Source organism: Panulirus ornatus, chromosome 27, assembly GCF_036320965.1.
Source record: "Panulirus ornatus isolate Po-2019 chromosome 27, ASM3632096v1, whole genome shotgun sequence".
Taxonomy (NCBI): Eukaryota; Metazoa; Arthropoda; class Malacostraca; order Decapoda; family Palinuridae; genus Panulirus; species Panulirus ornatus.
In genome coordinates, this window is record NC_092250.1 from 13,812,859 (window position 1) to 13,840,112 (window position 27,254).

Genomic DNA, 27,254 nt, shown 5'->3' on the forward strand with positions numbered 1-27,254 from the left:
GGTGTTTGAAGAGGGGGGTGGGTAATATGACTAGACTGGATGGGTTCGTTTACACCAGGTGATTGGAGAGGGGTTAACATGACTAGACTGGATGGGTTCGTTTACACCTGGTGTTTGAAGAAGGGGGTAACATGACTAGACTGAATGGGTTCGTTTAAACTTGGTGTTTGAAGAATGGGGTAACATGATTAGACTGGATGTGTTCATTTAAACCTGGTGTTTGAAGAATGGGGTAACATGATTGGACTGGATGGGTTCGTTTAAACCTGATGTTTGACGAAGGGGGTAACATGACTAGACTGGATGGATTCGTTTAAACCTGGTGTTTGAAGAGGGGGTAACATGATTAGACTGGATGGGTTCGTTTACACCTGGTGTTTGACGAGGGGGGGTGGGTAATATGGCTAGACTGGATGGGTTCATTTAAACCTGGTGTTTGAAGAGGGGGTAACATGATTAGACTGGATGGGTTCGTTTACACCTGGTGTTTGAAGAGGGGGTAACATGATTAGACTGGATGGGTTCATTTAAACCTGGTGCTTGACGAGGAGGTAACATGACTAGACTGGATGGGTTCGTTTAAACCTGGTGTTTGAAGAGGGGGTAACATGACTAGACTGGATGGGTTCGTTTATACCAGATGATTGAAGAGGGGGTAACATGATTAGACTGGATGGGTTCGTTTACACCTGGTGTTTGACGAGGGGGTAACATGACTAGACTGGATGGGTTCGTTTAAACCTGGTGTTTGAAGAAGGGGTAACATGATTAGACTGGATGGGTTCATTTAAACCTGGTGCTTGACGAGGAGGTAACATGACTAGACTGTATGGGTTCGTTTACTCCTTGTGTTTGACGAGAGGGTAACATGACAGGAATGGATGGGTTCGTTTGACGAGGGGGGGTAACATGACTAGACTGTATGGGTTCGTTTAACCCTTGTGTTTGACGAGGGGGTAACATGGATAGACTGGATGGTTCCACTTGGCCATCAGGGCGATGAGGAACATCGTCGTATACTAACCCACATCTTCTGTTAACCTTTAGTGAAAAACAAATGAACAATGATAACGTACAAGGGATACATATAGTAATGTATAATACGAGCAATACAGTGAGAGGATGTAGTGATGTGAATTCGAATACAAGTGAAATGAGTTCGAGACACCATAAGAAACGATTCAGTACCTTAAGAGTGTTAATTCAGACGAGGTCATTTTGTATGCAGTTCCGTGAACCAATCCTTCAAGAGATGCAACTTTATCAAGAAATCAGTCTAGAATATTCATACCACTGTGCCGTAAATCTCGACACGTACGTGCCATTTATTACAGCGGCGAAAATTACATCGCCGCGAGAGAAGAAAGAGATACAATCCGCCTCGTAATTATTCATTTCAATTACAGAAACGAAGTCCTTGAAATAATTTGTAATTCCTGATTGTAAGCTTCCATTTATGGGATTAGCGTGAGTCCTTGTGGAGCCGAGGTGTCTCCCACAAAGCTTGGCACAGACACGAAAACATTGATTCCGACGTTGGGTTGGTCAGTATATACTGATTGGTTGGTCCGAACCGGTCAGTTGACTTGTTCGGCCAATAGGCTGCCTCCTTATGTCAAACGACCCAAATTTCACGTGTCTATTTTAGGAATCTCGAGTTTTGTCTATCGTCGATCATCTGCTAATATGACACGTCGTCGAATTTACCAGGGACACAACAGTATATATTACTTCCTGCCCCAGGAGCCCCTGTGTCTATATGAGGCTCCTGCAGCGCCCGGGACGCCGGCCACGTCCACTAGCTGGATCCATAGGTTATAAAATGCAGGGATATGTGTGCGTGTGTGGAGAGTGCTAGGCAAAGGAGTAGTAGGTGCTTAGTGTCTTTTTTTTTTGTGATAGCTGCATCGCAGGGAGGAAGGGTTTGGGATATGTTGAAACTCTACAAGGCTGTAAGGATGAATGATGTCATGAGAGTTAGAGGAGAAAGTGTGACTCGTATTTGTCTGGGGAGTGTGGTTTCTGAAGGGCTTATGTCTTTTAGCCAAGTTGGAGTTTAAGACTGAGTTGAGGGGGCTGTAGTTTTGCGCTTCTGTGGTTATTTCAGTGTGTATGTGTTCTGTCAGCCCTGTTAAAAACGGGAATTGGACAGAGAAGCCTTTACAAACGTACAGGGTTGGAGGTCAGTATGCTGACTACTAATCATAGATAATCACCATGATTTGAGCTTGGACTGTTCCCTACGGCAGTTATTACGGGTTGGTGTAGTTACAATGCAGTCGTAGTGCTGAGCTGCAGGTCGGGAGCGAAAGGTCCCAGGTGGCAAGATGGTAGTGCCAGGTGGTGAGCTCAAAGGATCTATTCGCCACATTCTGAGCTGTCGGATGAATTCCAATTGATCCCTGAAGAAAATCACGAGAGCCAGTTGGTTGAGCGGCTTGACCAGTCGTGTGAGAGGAGGGTCTGAGGGTGATTCTACATACCCTCGCTCTCTTCTTCTACAGTAGTCTTTGTTGTGTAGTGTGCACGTCGTAACCTATTTGTGGGTAAGGGGAGGGAGCTTGTATACTCATAAGGCCCTAATTTTCATCCCCCTGTTTCATTATCATACAGTTTCTTGAATATTCAGCGGTAAATGCATTTACATCTTCCTCACTTACTTTGTTCCATGAATCTCTAACTCTGTTGCATGAGATGTGCTTCATCATTTCCTTCCATGGACTTTTCTTGCCCAACTCCCAGTTGTGCTTGTTTGCTCCGGGCTCTCCTCTAGCTTCAGAGGGAACGCCTTGATATTAACGTTGTCACGGCGTCTCAGACATCTATATGTGGCTTTTATAATCTACCCTGACTCATCTTTCTTCAGATGTGGGCAGACTTGGTGTTCCCTTCCTCTCTCTCTCTCTCTCTCTCTCTCTCTCTCTCTCTCTCTCTCTCTCTCTCTCTCTCTCTCTCTCTCTCTCTCTCTCGTATCTCCTTCCTTTCACTCTGGTACCATCCTTGGTATATTCCTTTTGTGTTCCCTCCAGTGATCCTCTGTGGCTCGAGAAAACCAGACTGCTCCGCTATATTCCCTCGAATGGCAAATATTCGTCGCGTATATCTTTCGGAACATCTCACAGTCCTTGAAATTGATGGCAGATTTTACATTGACCTAAATATATAGTTTGCTTCCCTTTCGATCTTTGCCTCATGATTTCCCGGCGAGACAAGTTAGGCTCTTAAGCCTTTATGTATTTCTCCCAACTCTCCATCTGGTCTGTTTAGATCTCTCTCCATCTTAAGGACTCTATGTTTGTTGAGGTTTAAAGTTCATAAGCCATTGGTCCAAGCATTGCTACAACTTGTACAGCTCTCTTGCATTATGACTTGGTTCCCGCTGCTTCCCACTTCCATAATTCTAACCTCATCAGAACATATAAACAGAGCGGCATCCACCTCTTATGGCAAATCACTTACGTAGATGAGGAAGAGCAGTGGCTCCAGCATGGAGCCCCAGAGGGACCACTTTTGTTCAATCGTGGCCCCAGTTTCATAAGGATCCCCTGACATACGTTTTCTGTTCCTTTTCATTTACGTAGCAGTTCATCCATTGCTGCAGCCCTCCTGTGAGCGCCTTGCTTGGATGTGTAGCTTTATCAATACTCTTTTGTTGGAGCTAAGTATCAAAGACCCACCTATCCTTTTATATATTTCTAAGATATCGCTTACTCGCTCAAAATGATTCAGTGGAATCGTTGCACAAGATCTCCTATGAAACCCACGTCGTCTTTCATTCAGGTATCTGATACCAGTCTAGTACTAACCTGTTTGCTTTCTAATTATTTTCCCCAGCATTGCCAGATACCAAGGTTATAAGATACGACCCCTCAATCTGTTTCCCTTGAAGTAGGGTTTCTAAGGCGTTTTAACTTTGTTCATTATTACTTATATTAATGTGAGGTGACATGTTTTTTCTGGAGTGTTTATTGAAGTGCTTAACTTCCTGTGTGTGTGTGTGTGTGTGTGTGTGTGTGTGTGTGTGTGTGTGTGTGTGTCTGTCTGTCTGTGTCTTTTTTACATGTCAAACAATGGTCTGTGTGACCCGAAGGAGGTGTGTGTGTGTGTGTATCCTCGAGACTTAACGCTATGATCTCTCTCTCTCCTTGGGTGTGTGTGTGTGTACACCCGACCAGACCTGTCGGTGGCTGTCGTCTCCGCCTGGGACGCCGACGACGCCATAGAAGGCACCAACGCCAGGCTCACCTACTCCATCGAGAAGAACGTCATTGACGAGAAGTCCGGAGAGGCCATCTTCGCCGTCCACCCCGAGACGGGTCTGGTGAGGACGGCCCTCTGCTGCCTCGACCGTGAGACGACACCGGAGTACAATATCCAGGTCGTCGCCTCAGATGGTGGAGGACTGAAAGGTGAGTCTTCTAGAACCTCAGACTGAAAGATGAGTGTTCTAGAACCTCAGACTGAAAGGTGAGTGTTCTAGAACCTCAGATGGTGGAGGACTGAAAGGTGAGTCTTCTAGAGCCTCAGATGGTGGAGGACTGAAAGGTGAGTCTTCTAGAGCCTCAGATAGTAGAGGACTGAAAGGTAAGTGTTCTAGAGCCTCAGATGGTGGAGGACTGAAAGGTGAGTCTTCTAGAACGTCAGACTGAAAGGTGAGTGTTCTAGAACCTCAGATGGTGGAGGACTGGAAGGTGAGTGTTCTAGAGCCTCAGATGGTGGAGGACTGAAAGGTGAGTCTTCTAGAGCCTCAGACTGAAAGGTGAGTGTTCTAGAACCTCAGATGGTGGAGGACTGAAAGGTGAGTGTTCTAGAGCCTCAGATGGTGGAGGACTGAAAGGTGAGTCTTCTAGAGCCTCAGATGGTAGAGGACTGAAAGGTGAGTCTTCTAGAGCCTCAGATGGTGGAGGACTGAAAGGTGAGTCTTCTAGAGCCTCAGATGGTGGAGGACTGAAAGGTGAGTCTTCTAGAGCTCTATAAGATCTACGAACTTATCCAGATGGAGAGATAGATAGATAGATAGATAGAGAGAGAGAGAGAGAGAGAGAGAGAGAGAGAGAGAGAGAGAGAGAGAGAGAGATAAAGGATGACTATGCCAGCTGTCGAACCCTAGGAAGATGTGGGGGAGCGAAAGATGAATGATCCCATATTGTAAGGATGTGGGAGCTTGTTCGAGTGGCGAGCTGAAGGGTGATTATTATTCTTGCTGTCGAAGCCTAAGAGAATACTACGAGGGTTTAGAGATGAAATAGAGAGAACGCTATGTTCCACGTAGCACGTCATCCAGGCTCTGTGTCAAGGTAAGTAAGGGAGTGAGCTACGATTTCCCCAGGAGTAAGACTGAAGCCCAGAGATTAGTGTCATCTGTGTAGTCTAAGACTTAAGCAGAGGGTGGGTTCAGATGGAGGTGGAATCAAATGTGAGCTGTTTTCAGAGGTTGGATTCAAGGTGGTGAGTGAGTGGGAGGCACTTGCTCGTCACTTAGAATCAGAGGAAAAGATATTGAGATAGTGGTAACACAAGGCAGCACGGAGGCAAATTACTCCACGGGTGAGTCTATGCAACACACACCTGCAGCACACACACACACCCCTTTTGGCCACACTACCTACACGCATTCTCTCTCTCTCTCTCTCTCTCTCTCTCTCTCTCTCTCTCTCTCTCTCTCTCTCTCCATCAGTGGATGACGCTGGCAAAAATGATAGTAACATTAGTTCACTGTTGCACATGTATTCAATGTTGTGGCAGATGCCGCCTCACATCTGTCACAAATCTCCAATGACCTCATTTGAAAATATCTGTACATTGTATGATGGGTTACATTTTTGTAGATGAGAAAATTCGAAAAGAAAAAAAAAAAATTTTGAACGAGAACTGAAGGAATAATATTGCAGTTTCACAAGGTCAAGAATATGGAAATCGATATTTCAATATCTTGTTACATTTGCCTCAAACAGAACTGAAAGAAAAAGGCTAGTTCATATCCGTCGCATCGTAAAATGAATGAAGGTACATTTCTTCATTTCCACTGGAAAACTACATTCATACTATTATTGTAAAGGAATTTTGACATCCTTTAAGGTTGACAGGTAGAGTTCAGTTAACAGGTACAGTTGCTCTAGAAAATATTGACAAAACTATTCATTTAGGTTATATAGCAGGCTTGAGTCAGATTGGGCCTGATATAGAAAACGATGAACGTAATAAAGTGATCTCTTCGGGGACTAAGAACTTCATCTTATATTCTGACCTGGTTGTGTCTGGGGGGTGGTTTGGTCCAGTGCGTGTCGTAGCCGATACCCCAAAGGCTTGACAGACCTCAGGAATCATGTATGGGATTGCTTTTCCTTGAGGCTAAGTCTTGAGCCCCGTCAGAGCTGCGAGTATGGGATTGCTTTTCCTTGAGGCTAAGTCTTGAGCCCCGTCAGAGCTGACGAGGCCCAACGTTGCATGCCACCTGTGAAGCTTTCTTGTGGTTAACATCACTGGATTTCCTTCTCGTCTTGAGATACGAGACAAATTATCTCATATGAGATCTTGGTTTACGTTTGGATCTTTAGTAATGGCGCCTGTGGATGGCAAGGGTAAGAAGTCGTGTCAAATAGATCTGGGTATCCAAGTCCTCTCAGCTAGCCAGCAGAGAGCTGAGGAGGGTAAGGTAGCTTCTCATGTATTGCACAGGAGCGAATTAAAGGCAAGGGCTGTAAGGATGGATTACCTACCATGGATAGTGGTAATTTGAAGGAGAGATGAAGGAGGGAGGAGTATGAGAAGGACGTCTGTTGAAAACAATAGAAAGGCGCATGGGATGTATAGCCGTTTATAATTCGTAGGGAATTGCTAAGTTGGTCAAGATCATATAGGAGAACAGTTGAAGATATTGAAAAGAAGCTCACTATGAATGAAGAGGATTGATGGAGTTCGAGTTTCTATTGGACTTAGCATGGTTATACCTGAGGAGTATACCAGAGGAATGATTTAAGATTTGAATGTAGTGGAATCATTTCGAGAACAGGTGGGTGCGAATGGAGAAGTCCGTCGTACTTCACCAATATGTAGTTTCCAAAGTGACGAATAAAAGGCTGTATGAAATCGAGTCTCCCCATAGATTTGGGAGAGGATTGGATGATAGATAGATGGAATACTGTTTACCTATCAAGTTTAACTCCTTATGTCGTTTAGATTCAGTAGATAAAGTCCGTAAGGATTGTCTTTCCAAGGCCATTTGTGCCTTTTCAGGGAATTGATTTTTAAAGAGCTAGAACTTTTATCTTCAGCCCCGTATTGGTGGCGATGGGCGGTGGTACCCACTGAAGAGGTAGACTGGTTACCATGGTGTCCCGTCACTGAACATTTAAAAGTCCCAAGCTGGACTTTTCTATCTTTCCTTTGATCGTTTTATGAAGATTTATCTCTCATTTGTTCGTGGTAGAGACTATACATGGTAACTTGAAAACGTGAAATATCGTAAAAGGGATAATTTTCCTGGGTCCAGTGTGAAAAGTCTTTGGATTAAACTAGACGAGGAGGAGGAGCAATGGAATTAGTGAGGCTATAAGTAATTGCGAGTGGTATAACTTGCCCTGAAACTGTATGTGTACCCATTCCATCCTCCGCTGGTATTAAGTCCCCTTAGCTTCCCGCTCATGAACTCGGTTTGTTCAGCCAGTGTTCGTTTAAAGATTAACATACTGGGAAGAGCCTGAACATCATTAATTCGTGAAATAGGTCTTCTAGTATGAATGCAGACTTGACTCATTCTCATCCACCAGAGAATGGTTGAAATATTCGGGCATCTTATGACAATATTCTCCAGGGAAATGATATAGTCGAATATTCTATATTCTAAGTATTTTTAAATTGAAAACAAAATGCCTCGTCGTAGAAAATATATATATATATATATACTTTTGCATGCAAGTTGATATTTTTGTTACAGTTGTGATCCAATGACAGAGATTCAGAAAAATATTGTTATTGAAAAATGTCATAGATTTTTAGTTGTGATTCTCAAGAGAGACGCACGGGCAGTAGACGACACGTAGTGACGACCCGACCATATATATATATGCTGAAAAAATAGAAGAAAAAGAGCATGGCACTGGAAACACGAGATCCTGAGCGCTTTCGTGTATTACCATATCTTCAGAGGACAGTGATTATCGTGCTTCCTTTTCCATGTGGTTTATTTGGCAATTTCTTGTAATCATATCATTAGGGGAGATATAAGAATGAGATAGAAGACTCATAAGGCAGTATATATATATATATATATATATATATATATATATATATATATATATATATATATATATATATATATATATTCAGAGGTTTTTCTGGTTTGTTGTTTTCATGCCAGTCATATGATTTTATTATGTGGAAAAGACAGGAAACCGTTTCCAAGTTTTGCCTACGACAAAGCTAACAAGTTTTTTTTTTTTTTACAGACTTTCACTAATATTCATGTTACAGTTCATTGTGTATTGAATAAGAGAAGATTCAGTGACATTTCTCTTGGTCAAGAAGTTACAGGTTATAACTGAATTAGCAACATTCCAATCAATACAGTGACCATGATTTCTAACACGACTGAACAAAGTATTTGAATCTTGTCCTGTTCTTATGCAGTATCTATGTCCTTAAGTCTGACACATAGATCCTTACCAGTCTACCCACTATAATACCTACTTCAGCTTTCGTAAGGTGATATTCTTAATAGCATTGTTATTGCTGAAAGCTACATTCACAATAACAATACTATTAGGAAAGTCTTAATAAAAATGACTCGCCAGAAATTTATGTGGGCTGTGTTTACAGAATACCTTGTCAAAGCTGTAATATGCTTTATAATTGGAAAGATTGTAAGGGTCTCTCTGTAAAACTTAACTCGCGTAAATATAAGAACAGAACAAAATTCAGATGCATTTTCAAATCATGTTAGATATTGTAGTGTACTGATCGTAATATTGCTGATACATGTATGACCTGTAACTCCTTGACCAGGAGAAATATCATTGAATCTTATATTATCATATGTGCCCAAAAAAAATTTTTTTACGTGAATATTAATGAAGGTCAATATAAACTAGATAGCTTTGTTGTGGGCAAAATTTGTGAAGTGTTTCCTGTCCTGTTCACATGATAGAATTTTATGACAGGCAAGGTGCCAGGCTCGAGCACCACCAGCCGGAAACACTTTTATATACCAAAAGCGTCTTAGCTCCGCCTCGCTTGTATATAAATACTGACTGCTCCTCGAGTCTTCTGTCTCATTCTCGTATCTCTCCGGGCGATGTGACTATACACGAAAGTGCACTCGGGCTTATCGTGTTTCATCTTTTCTCCGTGGTTGTCAGCATATATATATATATATATATATATATATATATATATATATATATATATATATATATATATATATATAATTTTTGCTTATGATAATACATGGAAATCAGGCGTCATCCTAACCTCTTCCCCACACACTTTTGCCTACGCTCTTGCCCTCATCCACACCTACCATACATACATACCATCCCTCTCCTATCACATTATCATGCCCTTTATACACCGGCCTACCGTATCTCCCACTACCCATCCTCACACACAGAGAGAGAGAGAGAGAATCTCGAACCTCTCTCGCTCTCTCTCTCTCTCTCTAGTCGTGTGTTTTGATTCCTTCACGTAAATCCCCCATGTGTTACATTGAGCAATTCACAGAAACGCGATCGGCACGAAGTCCTGCCATGTAGACCGAATCACAGAGACACGACAACGAATGATAACGTAATCTCAATACAGAGACGGGGTAGGAAATCAGAGACCGTGCCGCCTCCGACCAAGGCTTTGTTAGCGTCAGATCTGGAGCTCGCATTTCCAGCCTCCCAAAGTGAGCCACTGATGGTCGAGAGAGGCGTGTCCAGCAGCATCCCTGAGCCTACAACGTCTAACAGAGGTCGGACTCCACCTCGAGTTTAGGAAGTTACTGCCCCGCCTGACATATCCAACCAGACGCACTTCTGTGAGAGGTTTAAGTGATGAAATATACACAGCAGTGGTGTCTTGACGTCCCTCAAGACGCATACATCAGTGGTGTGTGTGTGTGTGTGTTTGAGTAAGGAGTACGGCAGGAACATGCCTTCCCAGCAGAGAGATTCCTCATCTGTTCTTTCCGTTCCATATTTTCGTATCCCTAATACCCTGTCCTTTGTTTCTCTTCCATATTTTTTGCTCTTTAGTTTATTCTCCTCTCCCGCCCTTGCTTATTTCCTCGTTTTCTTCTCCCCCTCTCTCGTAATTTTCCCTTTTTCCAGTTCCCTATCCCTTTTTCTTCCTGTTTTCCATTTCTTTACTGCTTCTCCCCTCCCTTTTCCCCACTGTATATCCCTTTCACCGCTTTCCCCTTCCTTCTTCCTGTACAGCATAGCACTGGACTTCTCTTTCATCCATTGTCTTTCCGTATTCCTATAACCATTCAGTCCCACAAACACACGGAGAACTTAGGTAAATGGTTGCTGGATTTCTTCCTCCCATACTCATTATTTTTTGGCTCTTGCTATGTTGACTCACACACGCTTAAAAGTCATGATACGAAACATTAATTAGTAACGGTAACTTTATAACATCCACGTACTTCAACTTCATTCTAACCTTACGGAGAAGAGGCTAAAGTACTTCCTCTCCAGAGTACTCGTCCGCTAGAAGTAGATGCGAATGTTATATACATTCATTCTTTTTCTATAGCATTTCCATCCTCGTATACTTTCTTTGCTACATGATGTTCCTTTATGGTTATCATTTTGCTTGTTGATATGCTGGAGGGAGTGTGGAGGAGGCCTCTGCTTTATTGATCTCTCTGTCTGTGTAGATACAAGATAATTCAAGTTTCTATGGTGTTCTCCAGCTGATTACCGTCCTCGTAGACCATTAGGTATTCAGCACTACAACTCCTCTTTACCTCCCCCCTCGTTCCCTTCGTCCTCCACTCCTCCGTACCCAGGTATTCTCCCCACCCAATATCCTCCTGTCGCCCCAGTGCCTCTCCTCCCGTGTGTGGTGGCCCAGGGTGAACGGCGCGTCTATATATAGGCAGGTATTGTTGACGCATCCTTATGACTGGTAGCAGAGGTGGGCTTGGTGGAGTGTGTGGCCACGGGGCATTGCAACCCTTAGGAGTGTGGCCTTGAGCTATAAGGCGAGTGTGACCTTAAGGAAACGTAGCATCGAAAAGAGTATGATCTAAATTACGAGTGGCTCTGAGAGAGGAGGATCCACAGAGGATGCAGTCCCAAAGGAATGCGACTGCGATTAGGTGCGCCGATGAGAGACTGATCCATTTAAGGTACAGCTTTGAGGGAGTATAATCCATTGTGGCTACGAGACACCGTTAACTATAGATCGAGTGCTTGATGGCGTCTAGCGTAAAGGAAATGTGGTTGTGAGGGAGTATGTAGCTCCGGGCGTGTGTCGTACGGATATTGTACTTTCGAGGGAGCGGTGTTTCTAGGGAATATGGCCCACACTTAGTGTGGCCTTTACAAAGTCTCTTTGGCCTTGTGTGAGTCATGGCTTAAGAGAGAGTTTTCAATCACAAGAGCGAGTCACACCAGAATGATGCGTCCTCAAGGATTGCCAAGGCCGGGTTGAGGGTTGGCTGTGAAGGAGTGTGAGTAAAAGAATGTGGCCAGAAGCGATTGCGTTGCTGAATGTATCCCTTGTCAATTCGGTGACTCGAGAAATGTTTTCTGAAGAAGTGTGACCTCCAGAAGATGTTGCCTGTTAGAACTGTGGTCCATGAGTGGGTTTAGTCACAAGGGAGTATGAACCCGCTGAAGAGTCACCTGTAGGTGATGTTACCTCCTTGGTATGTGACCCTGAAGGAATGTGATTCCATGGTAATGTGACCCCAAGAGAGTGTAGTGATCCCGAGGTAATGTGACCCCAAGAGAGTGTAGTGGTCCCGAGGTACTGTGTGACCCCTTAGTAGTGCGGCTGTCAGTAGCTACTGTGTGACCCCAAAAGAGTGTAGTAATTGGAGGTTATAAGTGACCTCGAGGAACTGTTTGGTCTCGAGATAATACGACCCTCAATGGAGGATGGTGTCGGGGGGGGGGAGTGTAGTAGCCTGAGGGAGGAAGGGAAGGGAGAAGAAGTATGTCAGTGGAGGATCCCTTCCTCCGTCAGTAGCACGAGAAATGACCCTAGTGATCCCAAGGGACGACCTTATCCAACGTCTTCATGTTGAGGGAGGTTCATTCCCTCGCTATCCCGCCTCTCTCTCTCTCTCTCTCTCTCTCTCTCTCTCTCTCTCTCTCTCTCTCTCTCTCTCTCTCTCTCTCTCTCTCTCTCTCTCCTTCGTTAGAGTAGCCCTTTCCCATCTCGCCCCTGATTATGATGCCCATATTACTCACAGAGACACCCCATAGCTCATAATGACTCCCTGTGTTCATCATAATCATCCCACATCACTTCCAGTGACCTCGCATCACTCACAATGTCATCATTTCTCTCACAGTCATCCTCTCACACGAAGACTCTCTGGCTGACAGTGGAAACCACGTCACTCTCACATTGCCCCGGACACTCACAATGGTACCCGCGTTGCTCACAAGGATCTAACATCACTCACAATACAAATCCCACGTCACTGATCAGCAGTTGATGACAGAACTCACAGACTTGACACACCGATAGCTCACAGTGAGGCCACGCCACATGCCTGTTTATCTCCCATATGAGTAAGTATGGTGTCATTTGGCTCAGAATAACCCCAGGCGTCTGGTATCAACGCTACCCCGTCGTCACTGACTCTGGGACCTTTTGCAAGCCTCCCCACGTCCCTCAGAGTGAATATCTCCACGAATATCTCGAGGAAGTCGAATCTTACCAGCATATCCCTGTGAATATCGCCAGAGTCTTGGAAGTTCAATACCACGAGGGTTTGATGTTGAATATCTCTCTATCTTGAGTCATCTTGAATACATCCAGAGTATGATTTTAGATATAGATAGGGTTTGATTTTGAATTTTTGCAAGTGTTTGATGAGGAATATCGCAATATACTTGAATACAGTTGTCGTCAGTGATATTCTCTCAATATCATTAATGCTTCACGTTACCTAGTGACACAGTTGGAGGTAGAATATCGCCAACACATGAGCATGATTACAGCCTGCGTATGATGCTGGATATTGCTATCATTCACCGATGAATATCACTGCCACATGCTAGATATTGACAGACAGTGGCGTTCAATATTGCCAGTGCTCGTTCAATGTTGCCAGTACGTGTCGTTCAATGCCTTACGTTGAACACAGCCACTTCCTGTCGGTGCTTAATGCTAAATATCGCCAATACTTGACGCTGAATATCATCACTGCCTCTCACTGAATATCGCCACCAGGTGACAGTGAACATCAGCAAATGATTCTCTTTTAATATCATCAGTACATCATGTGCTAAATGACATGAGTTTCACATTCAATATCCCCGATGGGTCGTGCCGAATATTGGCAATGCTTAGCACTGAGCAATGCCTTTCCTTGACGTCCAATATTGCCAGAGTTTGAGTTTAAATATTGCCATATCCTAACGTATGATATCGCCAGATCCTGATATTCAGTATTCATATATATTCTTAATAGTATGATGGTGTAGCACTTATAGCGTTCCTGACCATTGATGCATTCAAGAGTCGAACTATAGGTTCGAATCCTGGTTGAGGCAGTCGATCCACAGTCAACCCAGCTGTTCATCCACCACTTGGGGTGGGTTAATGGGATGGCCTTGATTAGGTACCTCAGCTCCCGTACCGTCTCAGTTTATATAAAAAAAAATTATTATTCACATATAATGAAACTTGTACATTTTCTATGCTATAGAAAGTAGATAAAAAAGAGAATAGTCCGAGAGAAAATGTATAATACAATACAAACTCAGAAGATATTAAAAGCATTTTAAGCTTAACTTTGTTCAAATTTGTTCTTTACATTTGTTACCCACAGCTATGACAGCTCGTCTCGAGGATGCGTTCGATTCCGACGACTTTGCGTTCTATTTTTTTTTTTTCAAGAGTTTAGACAGATAGAATAAAGAAAAAAATACGATCTTTTATTGTTTCTGCTAATCACGTATACTATGCGTTTTAATTTTCGCACAGGTCTAAGCTTGAATTAATCTGAGTTGATCCAGAAGGGCTTAGAACCCTGGACTTTATAATATTCTTTTTTTAGGCAGGTCGTAGGATTTTTGTGCCGCAGGACATCACCAACAGAATCCGATCAAATTGCGTGACACGAATCCTAAATTACAATCATAACAGTGGTGACCTGTCTGTCGTCAGAGATCACTTCGTTTATTGAGACTTTTGTAGACATCATATTTGGCTCCAGGTTGAGTTCCTCTCTACTCTGCTGTACGTACGTCATGCAGTGGAATTCTGCATCGAAGTCACACCGGAAGCCTTAACAATAGAGGACCTCTTATGGTATCACTCTGTACAAGACAGGGTTCATGAAATCGAAGACACAATCTCAGGCACTTTAGGTAGGTTGGAGCACACTCGAGTAAATTGGAGGACACTGAAGTAGTTCGTGGCTCACTTGGGTAGCTAGTGGCACACTCAAGTGGCTGCGAACACGCTCAAGCAGTTGGAGGGAGCACATGGGTAGCTGAGTAAAGCACATTCAGGGAGTTGAGGGCATACTTAAGCCCTCAAGGAATGACAAACTCAAGCAGTTACAGGTACACTCAAGCAGCTGTGGTTACGGTGAAGCAACTTGTACCACACTCAGGCAGTTGGAGGTACACACAGGGTAGCTGCGGGGTACAGACAGACAATTAGAGGGACGCATCCAAGCAGCTGGTGGCTCATTTACGTGGCTTTGGGCACCTGGAAGCAAATAGGATGTACTGATGGAGCAGCTGGAGACAGACTCGGGCAGTTTCGGCTCACTCGTGCACAGCTTGGGGTACTCTTGAGACAGCTAGCAGCACAGACTGGCCACCTGGGCCTCCTTAAGACAGCTGGGGGAGGCGGGGCTCGCTCGGTACACTGGGGTCTTCTGAGACAGCTAGAGACACAGTCGTGCAGCTAAGGGTAAACTTAACTATCAAGGACCGCAGTCAGGTTGCTGGGGACATATGAGGGAACAAGTGCTTCGATCATTAAGTGAAGGGCACATTCGGGCAGCAGGAAAGGCGCTCAGAAAGCAGAGAAGGCACTCGGGTAGCTGTATATACACTACACTCGAGAGGTTATGGTCACACTCCATCAGGTGGAAGGATACTCAGGGAGTTTGAGTCTCTCTCAGGCAGCTGGGACTACACCCATGCAGTGCAGCAGAAGGCACACCCAGGCAGCTGGAGTACACTCGAGCGAGCTAGGACACAATCAGGCAGCTATGGATATGCTTTTAGCTACGAGCTGTAGCCTTACGACACACACACACACACACACGCGCGTATATTGGGAGGAGCAGCTGGTGGGAAGTCTGACAACTAATTGTAAAGGTTGGGGTGAAAGAAGAAAGGATGCGAGTGGGAAGAGGATGGTGAAAGTAAGTGGCCTTTGGAAAGGGGACTTGTGTGACGAGATATCGGGAGAAATTGGATGAAGAATAGCAAAGGTGAGGAGAGTAAACGAATCTAGGGGAGTAGTTGAGGAATGGGAGGTACTGAGGGAAACAGTGCTTGTGTGTGCGAGAGATATGTATGTCATGTAGGTGGGAATTAGGCATGATAAACAAAGTGTATGGGTTTTGCCTGCAGGGAAGGAATGCGTGTGACTGGGAGATATAAAAGAGGATGGTGCATGACATGAAAAATAGAGGAAATGGCAGTTGGGCTGAGAGAGTAGTTTCACCAGTGATTGGATCTGATGGGGAAGCGATAACAGGCAAAGAAGAGGTGAAGAGGAGGGAAGAATAAGCATTTGAAAGGACTGATGATTTGTAGGTTGATAGAGTGGAAGGTCTGGGGTGATTGCGACGTAGAGGTATATATATATATATATATATATATATATATATATATATATATATATATATATGTGTGTGTGTGTGTGTGTGTGTGTGTGTGTGTGTGTGTTACCAGTCTCTGACAGCTCGAGAATACACTTTTAGTGAAAAGTCACTTTAAAGCGAAGCTGAACCATCACGAGTACAGACTCGTCAGAAAACTTCTCATTCGAAAGGAATCCATCATAACCCTGGAAGTAGGGCAGCCTTGGTGTCGCAGCTCCTGGGGAAAAGGAGTCCTGGAGTAACTCCAGGACCCTTTTAAGAAAGGGTCCTGGGACACACACACACACACACACACACACACACACACACACACACACACACACACACACATATATATATATATATATATATATATATATATATTATCCCTGGGGATAGGGGAGAAAGAATACTTCCCATGTATTCCTTGCGTGTCGTAGAAGGCGACTAAAAGGGGAGGGAGCGGGTGGCTGGAAATCCTCCCTTCTCATTTTTTTTAATTTTCCAAAAGAAGGAACAGAGAAGGGGGCCAGGTGAGGATATTCCCTCAAAGGCCCAGTCCTCTGTTCTAAACGCTACCTCGCTAACGCGGGAAATGGCGAATAGTTTGAAAGAAAGAATATATATGTATATATATATTCTTTTTTTTTTCTTTTAAACTATTCGCCATTTCCCGCGTTAGCGAGGTAGCATTAAGAACAGAGGACTGGGCCTTTGAGGGAATACCCTCACCCGGCCCAATTCTCTGTTCCTTTCTTTTGGAAAATTAAAAAAAAAAAAAAAAATGAGAGGGGAGGATTTCCAGCCCCCCGCTCCCTCCCCTTTTAGTCGCCTTCTACGACACGCAGGGAATACGTGGGAAGTATTCTTAATCCCCTATCCCCCTATCCCCAGGTATATATATATATATATATATATATATATATATATATATATATATATATATATATATATATATCAGCAAAAGAACGTTATCAGTAGTCGTCTAATCATTTTGGTTTACTACTTTCTGTTATGGAAGTAAGACTCATCACCCTAGCAGCTGTAGACTGGGACAGGCAGCTCACCTACCCCCTCCGGTTCAGTGAAAACTTCCTCTGTTATACACAGACCAAATGTGTAGAGCAGCTTACATAACTGGGTTTGCAGAGACCATAAGGGTAAGCGGCTTTGAATGCATTTCCGGGCTTATACATTTCATTTTCGTGTTACTATTATAGTTAGCAATATATATGCTAATAAAGTGAGTTGACAAATGCGATTTACAGCTTGGAGTAGATGGTGAGTGAGGGAGAAGTGTAAAGACACGATAGAATCATTGAGGGTTGTTGCCAAAGCTCTCTCTCGGCCCGGAATTGAATACAGGTGTCATGCAATTGGTATTGATGCTTACAACAGCATATGGTCGGATGTACTCTCTTTTGAATATTGTATTGTGCTCCGCACAACATACTCACTTGTTCTATGTTCCTCTTCACTCTCAGTAGTTGTGCATTTTGTTCAGCTTACATATATATCTTCTTATATCTTTTAATTTACCTCAAGTTCACTGTCATGTTCTGTATGTCTTTATTTCTTTAGTTCTTGGCATTTCCTCTCGTAGAATTTTTCATCGCGGTGGTCTTAGTGCTTCCTCATTTTCATCAGAGCTTCACCCATGTTCTCATACCATTTTCTTCTGTCATATCACATTTGGCTCAAATAGTTCAGCGGTTTTAGTGTTCTAGCCTGGTGACTTAAAGTGGATCTTTGGCATTGTCTTAGAATCCTTGAAACACGTTATCCTTTTCCCCTCTCCGTTTACTACCAGGTTTGAAACGGTATGAATACAAGCATAACGTCAGAGCTTGCAACCATACACTCTGTATGTGGCATTATCGTATCTTTATCAAATTGTGTGTAGATATGATCCGTACATGTGTCTCGCTGTGTTTGAATCTCTTCTGGTTTTCCTGTGTTTCATATATCTTTCTTTTTATTCAGAATTGTTTTTTCTAGATATTTTCGTCTCTTGTTGGTTTTCCTCCATTCATTCTCTTCTTCAGTCACTGCCAATCTTCATGGAAGCTACACCGTTAGCGTCAGATTGTGTTATATTTGTCTACTTGTGGCATAATTCAAGACCAGTGACAGTAGCCAATGATTTCGGTACACGGGACTCTAGGAAGGGTTTAAGGTAGCAGTGCTGACACTTGCGAGGGAAGTGTGTGACGCAGGGAAACTGGAAAGTAGGCTTGTGAGATATAGGGTAGATAGAGTAATTAGTCTTAGGATGACAAAGTTGCTAGTGAAAGAGAAATGAGAAGTGTGCCACATAGATGTACGAATAATACCTTGAATAACATCTAATAGATAAATTATGATAGGTTTACATTCAGTGCGTAAATGATTATCTTGAATTACATTAATGTACCGTTAAACTTATGACATCTAAGATTACATTTAGTATTTGATGAAGTCTCTTACCTTGAATTATATGTATCGTTCCCTAAAATGTATACTACCAGAAATATTTAGTGCGTTATAGCATGGGTAATTTTTTGTTACATAAGTTCACTTCATAATGGGTTGTACCACCAAGGCTGGAGTTCTGGTACATGTGAAAAAGGATTGTCAAAGCCGATGGTACAAGTCAGAAAGATTGTGGCGAAGGCAAACATCCAATACTTTGAAATACTAGTAAATTGTCTGAAGATACACAGTATAATGAAATGCATTTCGTTGTATATCAACTGACTGCTATATTTTCTTTCTTGTATCTCCCCTGATGATGTGATCATGACACGAAAGTGCACTTGGGAACTTATCGTGTTTCATTTCCCCGTGTACTCATAGGAAAAAAAAAAAAATATATATATATATATATATATATATATATATATATATATATATATATATATATATATATATATATATATATATACAAGACAGTTTATAAGCAAACAACCTGCGATTATTGCAGTAGACCGATGTCTTCAGAATGTTCAGTGGAGCGTGACGCTCCCGCTGGCGTCAGATGTAAACAATTCTAATATGGCCAGCTGGTTTCCAACAAAGCACAAAACGTGTTCTGCGAACGGGTCCGGATTCCCCGAGTTTCCTTTTGAACAGTTTTCAACATGGAAAAAGTACTGTAGATGTATTTCATATTTCTTCGTCCATGAGATAGGATTATTATGCTTGGTTGACTATGGTCGAATCTGGTATTGTTACGCGTGCACGGCGCCATGAGTACGGTCGGATGCAGGAAAATGTTTGTGGAAAAAAAAAAAAAGTAGTGTATTCGCTTCCCGCTCACACTCCAGTGGAATTTAAGAATTGTGATCTGCGGTCCAGATAACATAGAAAAATATGTTAAAAAACGTAGCTTAACGGCAAAGCATATATATATATATATATATATATATATATATATATATATATATATATATATATATATATATATATATTCCTATGAGTCCACGGGGAAAATGGAAACACGATAAATTCCCAAGTGCACTTTCGTGTAATGATTACATCATCAGGGGAGACACAAGAGAGAAATATAAGCCAGTTGGCTATTTAGTGTCCTAGCTTCGTCTCTTCGATGTATATCAACTGACTTCCATTTCCCTCTTGTGTCTCCCCTGATGATGTGATTATTACACGAAAGTGCACTTGGGAACTTGTCGTGTTTCATTTTCCCCGTAGACTCATAGGAATATCTTGATGGCGCGCAAAACTGTAATCCTTTCCAATATATATATATATATATATATATATATATATATATATATATATATATATATATATATATATCTATATATATATGGACGGAACAGAAGCATGCCCCCTTAATGACCATCTCGGTTAATATGAAGGAAAAGTGAGCATTGGATAGAAAATGTAAGTCCCGGAGACAGGTATGAGCTTCGTTAGTATCTGTAGACTTGGTACTTAAAGGTGGAGAGGTTTTAGAGGGAGTGAAAGACAAGAGACGGTAGAGAAGTCCACAACTTCGCAAGGCGAAGAAGGACAGAAAAAGTTATCCTAGCAATTAGTCATCGTGTGGCAGGTTTCCTCACAGAGACGAGAAGCAGCAGCTGCCACAAGCGAGACACACAGTGACAGCTCACGAGAACAGTGGCCAAATTGATCCCCTTTAGAATAGAGAGATGGAACCAACATTGTAATACATGGAAAGCAGTGGTTGAAGAAAGTTGAGTGCTGGAGAGTATTATAAGGCTTCTGATTCCATTTGGCCAAGACATGGAGAGAGAAAAGCCACCCCATACATGCAAACAGCACTCCAAACTAGGTTGGATGCGTCCCTTATAGATTGGAAATAGAGGCTTGTAAGGAATATGATTACAGCACCTGTACCGCGCACCCCAGTACTAACTGGTCGATAACACAGTCACCCACTTTCTTCAGAATTTCTTCTTAAATACCAGCTACTCAAACCTCTTTGACAAGCTTTATATTATTTCAGTTTCCACCGTCTCCTACCTTTTCGCAAAAACAATTTGCTATGACTCTCTCCCTCCGAATACTTAATCATTCGCGCCCAAATACTTCATATCTGCCACCCTCTCATGAACACGTTCACCTGCCCTTCAAAATACTTGCTCCATCTCCTTGTTAACTTTGTTTCCACTTTCCCGTACGCTCCCCTCCGATGTTTCTACATTTTACTCGCACTATTCATCCCTTTCCAGAACAAGTTTTCTTTGTATTCACCTAGAAGTCTGCCGATACACCCCTACGCCTTCTTTCATTTGGCATCTTCCTTTTATCCATCTGTCGCTCTTTCTTTTACATTTCCATTCACTCTTAGGCAGTTCTTGCAAGTATCTACCTGTATATATAGCATGTCTGTAGCATATAGTGGTCTTTTGAATAGTATTTCGTGATACTGCACCCATTGATGTTTGGCTGGCATGCAGAGTAAAAGATCCCAACCGAATGGGATGGTGAAATGAGAGATGGTGAAAACCCTCGGCAATATGAATGTTGCAGAGCTGTAGGAGTGGATGGGTCGCTGTAAACTTTCTCAAGATTGTTGTGTGTGTGATGATATTGGTAGTCCTGACAGTGTTTTATGGATGTCAGTCTTGAGACCGAAGTGCAGACGAACGAAGAGGGTGGACGTGTTGGAAATTAATTGTCTGAGGACTATATGTATGGTGTAAGGCAAGCTGACACTGTTATAGAAGGTGTGGTAGTAAGAGGTCAGGCGATCAGGGTGTTCTATAGTGTCTCAGAAATGTGGTGAGGATGGGAGAATGAAAACTAAGGAGGGTACTTCAACAAAAGTGGAAGAGAGGAGGTGGGAGGGACCAAAGAAAGGCTATATAGAGATGAAGTGAAAGAGGCTTTGAAGTATCGTAGTCTTAACATTTAGAAGGGTGAGGAACGTGTAGTGGATAGAATAAATTTGGTCGATGTGGTGTACGGGGGGCAACGTGCTATCAGTGAGCTAACCAGTAAATGTAAAGAGGTCAAGGTAAAATGTGGAATAGTTTTTTAGGACTTTGCTGAGGATGGTTGACTGTTTTCAGTGCATTATACATGGCAGCAAGAGATTCATTGATTGGCAAATATGTCCATTGTCCATTTCTACCTAGTGCGCAAGAAGCAGTTGCGTGTAAGGAAAAAGATGTATATACGTATTCTTTTTTCCTATATTAGATATAAATGCGTTTCCTTTTCGTACCCAGAAAGACATCACTTGGGTCATATGACGTGTTGGATGTAGTAATCTGAACAAGGATACGGTTATATTTTACAATGGGGCAAAACAGTCGTGATTTTACAGCGTTTCGTTGGGTTAGGTAATTCATCTCCATTTAAGTACACTTTTTTTTAAGCTGCTGAAGATCACATAGGAGGACAGATTGTTACAGCCAAGCCTCACACTTAAGAGGTGAGGGCTGTATGGATAATCATGGCAGACCTTGCAAAAAAAAAGAAAACAACAATAGGGCTGTAAGGGTGATCTTGATAGATCTTGCAAAAAACAATAAAGTCCTTATTTCTAACTGTATACTGAACTGGTCGCTGGCAGCAGACACATATTGATGATGTGATTTGTGCTTCCGTTATTGTCTTCCTGTCTTGCTTGATACAGAGAATATATATATATATATATATATATATATATATATATATATATATATATATATATATTCCCTGGGGATAGGGGAGAAAGAATACCTCCCACGTATTCCCTGCGTGTCGTAGAAGGCGACTAAAAGGGAAGGGAGCGGGGGGCTGGCAATCCTCCCCTCTCGTTTTTTTTTTTTTTTTTTTTAATTTTCCAAAAGAAGGAACAGAGAAGAGGTCCAGGTGAGGATATTCCCTCAAAGGCCCAGTCCTCTGGTCTTAACGCTACCTCGCTATCGCGGGAAATAGCGAATAGTATGAAAAAAAAAAAAAAAATATATATATATATATATTCCTATTTCCTATGAGTCCACGGGGAAAATGAAACACGATAAGTTCCTAAGTGCACTTTCGTGTAATAATCTCATCATCAGGGGAGACACAAGAGAGAAATACAAGTCAGTTGATATACAATGATATACATTCGATATATATCATTTGACTTATATTTCTCTCTTGTGTCTCCCCTGATGATGTGATTATTACACGAAAGTGCACTTGGAAACTTATCGTGTTTCATTATGCCCGTGGACTCATAGGAATATCTTGATCACGCACAAAATTGTGATCCTTCCCTATATATATATATATATATATATATATATATATATATATATATATATATATATATATATATATATATATATGAACTAGACCTAAAATCATACCTTGTAAGAATTATTATCATACTGACAAGAACTTGTGTTACACAAACAGTAATACCTAATCCCAGTGTCCCAGGGACACACAGAGATATTTCAGGCAAGTGAAAAAAAAAAGATAATAATCTGTTGGATTATATTGATTCCCCGTTTTCTTTCACCATGTCCTTCACAGGGACGGGGACCGTGGTGATCCGCTTGGCTGATGTGAACGACAATTCACCCCGGCTCGCTCGACAACAGTGGGACCTGAAGGTGCAAGAGACGTGGGGCGATGGTCCACCGAGAAACAGTACCATCTTGGAGATCGCTGCCTCCGACCGAGACACAGCGAACTACTTCTACTATAGGGTGAGGGAGGGACGACGGATCGCTGGGGTCGATACTGAAATGTAGAGTGACGATTTTGCCCATATCTGGTCGAAATGATACGAATTCATACCGAAAAGGTGTTGGAAGAGTATTGATAGAGAAGCTATACGTTCATGAGTGTGTGGATGTAGATTATAATGAGTCTTATCTCTCTCTCTCTCTCTCTCTCTCTCTCTCTCTCTCTCTCTCTCTCTCTTTCTTTCTTTCTTTCTTTCTATCTCTTTCTTTCTTTCTTTCATTCTTTCTTTCTTTCTCCCCGCCCGCTGTCACCCTCAGGTGGTGGAGTCGAGCGGCTGGGGATGGCAGCATTTCGGCATTAGGACGGTGGGTGCGGTGGGCCAGCTGTACGCGCGCCAGACCCTCGACTACGAAGATGAGATGCATCGACAAGGTTTCCGGTTCATGGTCCAGGTGACGGATAGGGTGAGTGTTTAGAATGCCATTGGACTCAAACATTTATGAGAAGAAGAATGCTTTTTTTTTTTCCAAGAGTATCTCTGTACACACACACACACACACACACACACACACACACACACGGGCTTCCGTGGTGTAGTAGTTAGCGTTAAGGACTTTTGAGTCACCACGGAGCCCTATTGGTTCGAATCCTTGGGCGCGGCATTTGGTTCAAACCCAACCTTGATGTTCATCCTCCCTTCGGGGCTGGTCAATAAAGTAGTACCTTTTTAAGGCCAGAATGTGTGTGTGTGGTGTGTGTGTGTGTGTGTGCTACAGGGAACGTTTTACATTCATGTCTCCGCCGATGGGAGACACCGTGGCGCCTGCAAGATGAGTTGGTTATCAAAGGAGTGGACCGCACCAAAGGTCGAGCCCGGCAGACTGTCTACTGGCCAGGGATCGACCGAGATACTGAAAGTGTAGCCTCTAGTTGCTACCAGTGTTGTGCCCTTCTCCCTGAGCAACTGGAGGAGCCGTTGCGACAAGATGATGCACCTTCTTAATCAAGTGTTTGAATCTGGTTTAGCTGATCATTTCCACGTCGCAGGGTCTTATCTTCCTGGTCTACGTCGATCGCAAGTCCTAGTGGCAGCATGTGTCGTCATATTCACGGTCGGGGTCAGCAGGTCATCTTGTCAGTGACCTGTGGTCGTGTTCGCGGACACTGGGCGCGCCCTTTGTCTTCAGGAACGACGAAGGACCACAGTTCACGTCTGCGTCACGCCGCTTCCTGGCTCGGTGGCGCACATTGTGACCTCGCCCTAAACTCCCAGGGGCACCGGACACGCGGAACCTGAAGGCAAGAAAGTGAAGACGCTGGAAACGTCTGCAACAAGAACGGGGACGCCTGGACAGAGACGACTTCGCTCTTAGACTGTTATTGGAAGTGAGGATTACGCCCCGCTGAGGGAAATACAAGGACGAGCGCCCTGCTCCACGGCTTCCGCCACGTGCAAGCTTGGAGAAGAGCCTGGACCCGCCGTTTCCGCTTGTAGCGATCGCCAGCTACGGGTGCCACTGCGACTGACGGTGCGGAGGGAGTCACACACCGCCACGAACAGCAAGAAACCACGACATTGTGGACTAGATTTCCGAAGTCTGAACACACTCGGAAATGCAATTCAAGCCAGCTACAATTGTTCCGTGGAGGCGTTAACCACAAGTACATGCGCAGTGGCATTGCACAGGGTCGCTGTGTGTAATTGCATCTATTCCCACTCCACTGGTGTCTGGTTGTATTCTTACGCTCTGTGTTTTTCAAGTCTGTGTTTCCTGATGTGGTTTTCATCCATTGTTTTTAGTAAGTCATACTTTGGTTTGCACTATGGCAGTATTTCTGTGCCCTACTTTTTTCTTGGCAGGAAGTCTTTCTTCAGCTTTTATTCAGTCTATTATTACATTGGATTACATTATTTATTTTGGTTAGAATACCGTGTTCCGCTTCTCTATATTTTTCATCCTTTCATTCTCATTTTACCTTCACTGCTTTTTTCAGATTCAGGTTCTTAAACTTGCAAGTTGTCTGCCAAATAGATTTTTAGGCATGTGTAAGGTAGCCCGATATGTTTATTGTTCTTTTGTGTCAGTTATGTGTTTTTCGTTCAGCGAGCTTTGTGCGTAGTGCTAGCTCGAAGTGGAATTTACCTTCGATATCACTCTATGGTTGGTGGTTCTGCGAAGTGTGGCTGCTTCGGCCTTGCTCACACCCTTTCGAGAGGGAGGTCAAGGGAAGCCAGCTCCCAAGAGGAGCATATAAGCGAACCACATTGCTTCCCTCCCCGCCAACTACAAGAGTTCGTGGGTTTTATACCACGGTTCTACGACATTATCTTCGCTTCTGCAAAGACGAATACTGGAAGCCAGCCACTTCTGAGAGCCTGGACAACAGGCAATCCTCACTTAGCGGACCGGTAACCAGTGTTAAGCGGAAGTACATTTGTCAAGTGTACGGAAGAGACCAAAGCTAATGGGATTCGCTGCTCCCTTCCTTTTGCTTGACCCCCTCCCAAGCCTTGGAATTCGCTGCCTACGATTTCTGTAGGGGGTTGAGTTCTGTGACATGCCCATTCCTGGCCATTTATGCAGATAGCTCTGGCTTTCGTGCCTACGAATTTCTTGGAAGCGTCGGCTTTGTTAGTACCGCCTGTTTTACCTGTAGAATTCGTTGCCTACGAATTTAGCTTTGGGGGGTCCGCCAGGGATGCCTGGTTAGTCGTGGACACTGCCTTCAGCACAGGAGGCACTTTTCGTTGCCTGCGAATTGTGGACAAGGAGATGGTTTCCTGTCTCCCTGGGAAGGAAAAAGAATAATGGATTCTTGAGTCGGCCACGTTGTGTTGGCAATGTATGCGCCCAGGAGCCAAAGTGGGTGAGAGAGTGCAACCTTCTTGCGGCGTGAATTAGAGTGAATATTTGTGTGTGTGAGTGTGTGTGTGTGTGTGTGTGTGTGTGTGTGTGTGTGTGTGTGTGTGTGTGTGTGTGTGTGTGCGCGGTGGTGCTTCTCTCTAGCGATGTGAACACGAGTCGTTTATCCGAGTGGCTGGTTATGATTGATGTGGCGTAAAGTTTCAATGCCGATGTGTTAGCCAGTGATGGAGCAGAATGTATCCTGCAGCACTCCAGCACGGACCTATGCACACGTCAAGCCTGCGTTTCCTTAATCCGTCACACTTCACTGGAACACCATTTGTGTGCTACGGTGAGAGAGCTTTTACACTTTTTTTCCCCCGTCTCTAAACCCTGAGCATTTACTATGTTTGAATGCCCTGGGCGTCTCTAGTGATGTACGACACTTGAAGTTCCACAAGTTGCTCCAGAGCAGCTGGTTTGAAAAGTCCAAGATAGGCCTCTGCCAATTTGATCTTGGTTAGAACTCCATGTTCCACTCTTCAGTATTCTATCTTAATAATTTTTCACATTTTTCATTCATCATGTATCCTTCGATGCGTTTGTTTTTTTTTTGTTTTTTTGAACATTTACATATTTTTGATCCGGTGTCAAGTTGTGTAGTTCACAATTCTTCAAATGTATGAGTTGCTGCTGCCGCTGGTAGCTCGTGGGAGGTTCATATGTTTAATGTTTTATTGTGTTCGGTAAAATTAGTGGAGAGAAGTGCAGTGTTGTCGTGTGCCCTAAGATTGCTCCGGGTGGAGTTCAGCTTTCACTCTTCCTCTGACTATTGTTGGAGGTTCTATGGAGTGTGGCTGCTACATCCTGGCTCACACCTTGAGAAGGAGGATTGCACTCCAAGAGCCGGCAGCGTTGCTTCGCTGCTCGTGATCTGCAGCGGTTCGTTGGTTCTGAGCCTTGGTTCTGCCTTACCGTCTTCGCTTCCGTAACTTCGTAACTCGCAACCACTTCTAAGAGCCTGAGCGACAGTCCCTTTTCACTTGGCGGGCTTGTGACCAGTGTTAAATGGCAGTGTTTTCCCTCGCGCATTTGTCTACTTCGTACCCGAGACAAAACTAATGGGATTCGCTGCTCCGTGCCTCCTGCTTGCCTGCTTCCCATGTCTTAGAATTCCCTGCCTGCGAATTTTTAGTGGAAGTTGAGTTCTGTGTTGTTCTGTGGTATGACCATTCCTGAACATTTGTACAATTCTTGCATCGCTGCCCACGAAT

General features: G+C 43.4%; 1 protein-coding gene across 1 annotated transcript in view; it reads left to right on the plus strand.

Annotated features, from left to right (window-relative positions):
- The window catches only part of LOC139757672 (putative neural-cadherin 2), a 630,644-nt gene that overhangs the window by 495,502 nt on the left and 107,888 nt on the right, over positions 1-27,254 (plus strand). Inside the window, 3 exon segments of the mRNA XM_071678436.1 lie at positions 4,176-4,409; positions 22,979-23,154; positions 23,452-23,598. Coding sequence (XP_071534537.1) covers positions 4,176-4,409; positions 22,979-23,154; positions 23,452-23,598 — 557 coding nt within the window.